The sequence below is a fragment of the Otolemur garnettii genome, unplaced genomic scaffold (genome assembly GCF_000181295.1).
Source record: "Otolemur garnettii isolate 467f Iridium unplaced genomic scaffold, OtoGar3 scaffold00003, whole genome shotgun sequence".
In the NCBI taxonomy this organism is placed as follows: domain Eukaryota; kingdom Metazoa; phylum Chordata; class Mammalia; order Primates; family Galagidae; genus Otolemur; species Otolemur garnettii.
Window position 1 is genome coordinate 172,233 of NW_003852398.1, and position 7,376 is coordinate 179,608.

The window sequence follows — 7,376 nt, forward strand, 5'->3', positions numbered from 1 at the left end:
TCTCAAGCAACTGGAAAAGGAAGAATCCAGCAGAAGAAAAGAAATAACTAAAATTAGAGCAGAACTAAATGAAATTGAAAACAAAGGAATCATACAACAGATCAAAAAGTTGGTTTTTTGAAAAGGTCAATAAAATAGATAAACCTTTGGCTAACCTAACCAGAAGTAGAAGAGTAAAATCCCTAATTTCATCAGTCAGAACCAATAAAGGCCAAATAACAATAGACTCCTCAGAAATTCAACAAATCCTTAATGAATATTACATAAAACTCTATTCTCAGAAGCCTGGAAATCTGAAGGAAATAGATCAATACTTGGAAATATGCTACCCTCCTAGACTTAGCCAGAAAGAAGTGGAAATGTTGAACAAGCCTATAACAAGTTCTGAGATAGCATCAACTATAAGAAATCTCCCCCAAAAGAAAAGCCCAAGACCAGATGGCTTCACATCAGAATTTTTTTCCTTTTTTTGAGATAGAGTCTCATCATGTCACCTTTGGTAGAATGCTGTGGCATCACAGTTCACAGTAACCTCAAACTCTTGGGCTTAAGTGATTCTCTTGCCTCAGTTTCCCAAGTAGCTGGGATTACAGGTGCCTACCACAGTGCCCCAGTTATTTATTTTTTTGGTAGTTGTCATTGCTGTTTAGCAGGCCTGGGGTGAGTTTGAACCTGTCAGCTCTAGTGTATGTGGCCGGGGCCATAACCACTGAGTTATGGGTACCGAGCCCAAGCTCCCATCTCCTTTAGCATGACCTACTACTATGGTCTCATAGCTGGTTCTCTCCACTACTCTTTTACCCTGTTCCAAACCATCTACTCACGATGCTTAAACTGGCAATGGTTTCCCAATGCTGTTAGATAAAGGCCCAAGTCCTTAACATAACTTACAACTGTCACCGGATGTTTTAACAATTTTACTTATTTATTTATTTATTTTTTGAGACAGAGCCTTAAGCCGCTGCCCTGGGTAGAGTGCTGTGGCATCATAGCTCATAGCAACCTCCAGCTCCTGGGCTTAAGTGATTCTCTTGACTCGGCCTCCCAAGTAACTGGGACTACAGGTGCCTACCACAATGCCTGGCTATTTTTTGGTTGTAGTTGTCATTGTTGTTTGGCAGGCCCGCGTTGGATTCTGACCCACCAGCTCTGGTGTATGTGGCTGGCACCTTAGCCATTTGAGCTACCAGAGCTGAGCCTGTTTTTCCAGTTTTAATCAACAAGTTATTTCTGAGGGCAGGGGAGATACTTTGCTGGTTTAAATTAAAAAGAAACCTAGCCAGGCATTGTGGTGGGCACCTGTAGTCCCAGCTACTTGGGAGGCTAAGGCAAGAGAATTGCTTAAGCCCAAGAGTTTGAGGGTGCTATGAGCTGTGATGCCACAGAACTCTACTGAGGGCGACAAACAAGAGACTCTGTCTCAAAAAAAAATAAATACATAAAAATAAAAAGAACCCAACAAGGCCAAATGTAAGTTACAGAAACCAAAACAGGATATCTGGAAAAATCTAATATTCTTTACTTAGCAAGACTTTCTATTTTTCTTTTGAGACAGAGTCTCAAACTGTTGCCCTGGGTAGGGTAGAGTACTATGGCATCACAGCAATTTCAACTCACAGCAATTTCAAACTCCTGGGCTCAAGTAGTCTTTTTGCCTCAGTTTTTCTATTTTTAGTAGAGACAGGGTCTTGCTCTTGCTGAGGCTGGTCTAGAATTCCTGAGTTCAAGCAATCCACCTGCCTTGGCATCCCAGAGTGCTAGGATTACAGTGTGAGCCATTGCGCCTGATCTCAAATTCTCTTAATGCCTGAATTTTCAGAAACAACTATATGAATGAAGTCTTTTATTCTTTTTTTTTTTTGAGACAGAGTCTCACTATGTCACCCTTGGTGGAGTGCCATGGCATCACAGCTCAGCTTAAGCGGTTCTCTTGTCTCAGCCTCCTAAGTAGCTGGGACTATAGGTGCCTGCCACAATGCCCGGCTACTTTTTTTTGTTGCAGTTGTCATTGTTTTGTTTTGTTTTTTTTAAGAGACAGACTCTCACTCCATCACCCTCCGTAGAGTAACATGGCGTCATAGCTCACAGCATCCTCCAGCTCTTGGGCTTAGATGATTCTCTTGCCTTAGCATCCTGAGTGGCTGGGGCCACAAGTGCCCACCACAACACCTGGGTATTTTTTTGTTGCAGTTTGGCTGGGGCCAGGTTTAAACTTGCTACCCTTGGCATATAGGGCCAGCGCGCCACTCACGGAGCCACAGGTGCTGCCCGTGCAGTTGTCATTGTTGTTTAGCTAGCCCAGGCTGGGTTCGAACCTGGCAGCCTGGGTGTATGTGGTCAGTGCCCTACCCACTGAGCTATGGGTACCACCCATGAATGAAGTCTTAAAAAATAAAAAACAAAATAGGCTAGGTGCCTGTGGCTCAGCGGGCAGCGCACCAGTCACATACACTGGAGCTGGCAGGTTCGATCCCATCCTGGGCCTGCCAAACAATTACAACCACAACCAAAAGATAGCCAGGCATTGTGGCAGAAGCCATTAGTCCCAGCTACTTGGGAGGATGAGGCAAGAGAATCACTTAAGCCCAAGAGTTTGAGTTTGAGGTTGCTGTGAGCTGTGACGCTACAGCACTCTATTGTGACATAGTGAGACACTGTCTCAAAAAAATAAAGCACAAAATCATAAATGTTATTCAACTTAATTCCACAAAACTGTTTACTTTACAGAAAGGTATCTTTACCATAAAGAAGCTAATATATTTCTTATTTTACAGACTGAGTTTTTACCCAGTAAGTAAAAGAAATTAGTTCACTTCATCTGAAATGATGTTAGGCCTTTCTGTTCTGTAGAAATAAATTCTACTTGAAATAATTATAGCAGTCCCCTTTATCTGTAGTTTTGCTCTCCTTGTTTTCAGTTACCTATAGTCAACTGTCATCTGAAAATATTAAATGAAGAATTCCAGAAGTAAACAATTCATAGTTTTGAATTATGTACCATTCTGAGAGGTGCTATGAAATCTCACGCTGTCCTACTCTGTCCTATCAAGGATGTGAACCATCCCCCTTCTGTCCAGCATAGGCATCTTGGTTATCATATAGAAAAAAAAAACCAGTATATTTTGGGTTTGGTACTATCTGTAGTTTCAGATATCCATTGGGGTTTTGGAACATATTACCCATAGATAAGAAGAGACTAGGGTATTCTAAACATGCATTAGCATGTCACAAAGTGTTGTTAAAATACATACAATTTTTTTTTTTGAGACAGAGTCTCACTCAGTTGCCCTAGGCTATAGTGCCATAGTGTCAGCCTAGCTCACAGCAGCCTGAAGTGAGCCTCCTGCCTCAGCCTCCTGAGTACCTGGGACAATACGTGATCATCCTAACACCCAGCTAATTTTTCTATTTTCTTTTTTTTATAGAGACAGAGTCTCACTTTGCCACCCTCCGTAGAATGCTGTGGCATCACAGTTCACAGCAACCTTAAATTCTTGGGCTTAAGTGATTCTCTTAAGGAGCTGGGACTACAGGTGCCCATCACAATACCCGACTATTTTTTGGTTGCAGTTGTCATTGTTGTTTAGTAATGGGCTCCGATCTGCCAGCCTTGGTGTATATGGCTGATGTCCTAGTCACTGAGCTACAGGTGCTGAGACAATTTTTCTATTTTTAGTAGAAATGGGGTCTTGCTCTTGCTCAGACTGGTCTTGAACGTCCAAGCTCAAATGATTCTCCATCCTCAGCCTCCCAGAGTGCAGGGATTATAGTTATGAACCACCATGCCTGGCCCATAAATGCTCCTTGATTTACAGTGGGGTTACGTCTAGATAGACCCATCAGAAATAAAAAATATCATAATTCAAAAATGTGTGGCTGATTGGGAGGTAAGAATCACTGATGTTGCCCAGCAATGTAAGAAAAGTATGGTTTCTACTGAATGCCTATTGCTTTTTTGACTTTCATAAAGTCAAAAAATTACAAAGTTGAACTATCATAAGTGTGTGTGTGTGTATACTTTGGTATCTCCTTCTTAATATAATCATAACCAGAGAATGGAGGCAAAGCTTTAATGTAGGGGTTTAAATTCTGCTGACATCAAGCAACCTTTTCTTCTTTAGGGAGTCTACCTTTGTGAAGTATTAACTAACTTTGTGAAGTAATAAAGAACTATCAGAACACGAGGTTCTAGGCTGGGCATGGTGGCTAACACCTGTAATCCTATCACTCTGGGAAGTTAAAGGGATTATATTGCTTGAGCTCCAGAGTTCAAAACCAGGCTGAACAAGAGGGAGACCCTGTGCCTAAAAAAAAAGAACATGAGGTTCTAACCTAATCTACTGAGAGTCCTGAATCTGGTTTGCAGACAAGTTTGATTCACATATGCCTTAAAAATGTTTTAATTTAGTAGCACATTTAAAAATCAGAGGAATGGGCTCACGCTCGTAGCTCAGCTGTTAGGGCGCCAACCACATACACCAGAGCTGGTGGGTTCCAACCCAGCCTGGGACTGCCAAACAACAATGACAATTACAACAAAAAAATAGTTGGCGTTGGGGTGGGCACCTGTAGTTCCAGCTACTTGGGAGGCTGAGGCAAGAGAATTGCCTAAGCCCAAGAGTTTGAGGTTGCTGTTAGCTATGCACTAGGGCACTCTACCAAGGGCAACATTGTAAAACTCTGTCAAAAAAAAATTAGAAGAATACAAATCTGGTTTTCCAGAGTCATTTGAAAAACTAAAAGATAAGGTAATAACTGTCTAGAGCTGGCTAGCAGTGGCTTTCACTTTTCAGTGCTTCCTGGCTCTTATGCATTGAAAAATTCTTTTTGGCTGGGCACAGTGGCTCATGCCTATAAATCTCAGCACTATGGGAGGCCAAGGCAGGACTGCTTGGGGCCAGGAGTTCAAGACCAGCCTGGGAAACATAGCAAGAACTCTGTATCTACAAATGATAATAATAAAATCACTGAGTTTGGTGGTGCGTGCCTATAGTTCTAACTACTCAAGGAGGATCTCTTGAGCCCAGATGTTGGAAGCTGTAGCAAGCTATATAATTTGCACTGCAGCCTGGGTGACAAAGTGAGATCCTGTCTCAAAAAAAAAAAAAAAAATTTCCTGTCTGGCTTCTATAAGCATCTAAGTTTGTAAATCCTGCTTTAGAAGACCTAAGGAGGAAAAGCACAGCCTTAATGGGCTGGGGAGCTATAGTAGTCCAGACCTGGTCCAGCTCTGGGCCCCTCACCTGAAAAGTCAGTGACAGCAGGGTCCGCCAGCCGCCCGTAACGTGCCATGAGTTTGAGCTTGGTCTCCTGTTTCCTGTGTTTCTTGCCCACATAATGCTGTTGAGCCATGACAGGGTCGTTGAAAGTCGCATGGCAGAGGCTGCAGAACTTGTCTGGGTCTATCATCTCTCTATTCTGGTGCAAGGCTAAGGTGAAGGCCACAAGGAAAGGATTTGTAAGGTATTTCCACAGAGCTGCGGTGAGAGAGTTCAAACAGAAACAATGAAAAAACCCAGAAGGCACTAGGCTTTCAAGTATGCCGAGAAGAAAGAAAGGCTGTGTCACTTGTTAAGCACACTTGCAGATGTGGCACTGCCTGTGTGAATTACACAGGAATACCTTCTCTAATTGGGAAACTGGGAAGCACAAAGACTAGGTATCTTGTCAACAGCTTTCACTACTTTGGGCCCATGAATCCTAATTTTCTCACATTCTGAAGACACTCTGAACTTCTGCTACCAAGTTGCCAAATTACAAGAGCCTAGAGATGCAAACTTGCAGTCCTTTCATTCCTCAGAATCCCCTGAAAATGCATAACTGAGAAGAAGTCTGGGAGTTTTGTTCCAATCCTCAAAGTATCTCAGTTACAGAGCTGGGAACCAATGCACAGATGCAGAAAGTAAAGTCCTGAAGTCCTGGAACTCATACATGGTCATTTAGAAAAGGGATGCCCACATAATATTGTTGAGGGATGCCTTCTGGAGATAGAAGAGGATGACACGAACATTTAGTTATGCATTTTGTACACAGTTTCTCCCTTGGTTCTCAGAACTACCCCAAAAGAGAAGTAAAACTGAGGTTCAGATAAGTGAAGTAACTTATATGACAATGCCCAGCTACTGAGTTAACCCAGGTCTGTGTGATCCAAAAACTCATGCTCTCTTTGCTATGCCAGGATGCCAGAGTGTGGCAAGAATACCTGAAAGCTATAGCTTATGCTTTCACCTACAGAAAACATCCTTGACTCTAGTGAATGAATTCAGTTAATCAGAGGCTGGCATGGGCATTCATGTGAGCCTCCTGTGCCCTAATGTTGACTCTACATGACAATGCTGCCTCATAAAGTGGATACCATGACTTACTGATCAGTCCATGTAGCTGGAATGGTGTCAATCTAGTTTTAATATGGGCCAGATCTCCACTAGTGGTGGGGGAGGGGTAGAGCTTAGTAGTACTCTCAGATAGATGAGGAGGCTCAAAAGCTCTTTTATCCCTATATCATTGTAGATGGGGCAGTTTTGAGAATTTTTAGCAAGCCATAAGAAATTTGCTGGCTCATCAATCAAGTGCACCCATGGTAGTTTTCCAGCACAGGGAATCTTAATTTCAACACATTTTGTTTTGGCAAGGCATTTGAAAAGAAATATACACGCTGTAGAATATTTTATATGGAAAAATATTGTGGTGGTTGTGGTGATTAGTGAAACAAAAAGGCAGGTTATACAGTAATCTGTTTCTCACATCCTCAGCAGAGACAAAACACACATAGGTGATTGTATGGAAAAAGGACCAAACACATAAAGAGTACTTTTCACTATTTTACAATTTTTCCACAATGAATGTATATTTCTGATACCAGAAAAGACGTAATAATTCTTTTTTTTTTTAGACACAGTCTCACTATGTCACCCTTGGTGGAGTGCTGTAGCATCACAGCTCACAGAAACCTCAAACTCTTGGGCTTCAGAGATTCTCTTGCCTCAGCTTCCCAAGTAGTTGGGACTACAGGCACCTGCCACAACGCCCAGCTATTTTTTTGTTGTAGTTGTCATTGTTTAGCAGGCCTGGGCTGAGTTTGAACCTGCTAGCCCCGGTGTATGTGAACGGCACCCTGAGCTACAGATGCCAAGTCATAGAAGTCATTCTTTAAAAGATACTGAAGAGGCTTGGAGCCTGTGGCTCAAGTGGCTAAGGTGCCAGCCACATATACCTAAGGTGGCGGGTTCGAATCCAGCCCGGGCCCACCAAACAATGATGGCTGCAACCAAAAAATAGCCAGATGTGGTGGGCGCCTGTGGTCCCAGCTACTTGGGAGGCAGAGGCAGGAGACTCGCTTGAGCCCAGGAGTTGGAGGTTGCTGTGAGCTGTGATGT

At 42.7% G+C, this 7,376-nt stretch overlaps 1 protein-coding gene across 1 annotated transcript in view; it reads right to left on the reverse strand.

Annotated features, from left to right (window-relative positions):
* Positions 1 to 7,376, reverse strand: part of ZNF346 (zinc finger protein 346) — a 49,732-nt gene that overhangs the window by 12,041 nt on the left and 30,315 nt on the right. The window contains exon 5 of the mRNA XM_003781900.3: positions 5,244 to 5,429. Within this exon, the coding sequence (XP_003781948.1) occupies positions 5,244 to 5,429 (186 nt within the window). The remainder of the gene's footprint in view (positions 1 to 5,243; positions 5,430 to 7,376) is intronic.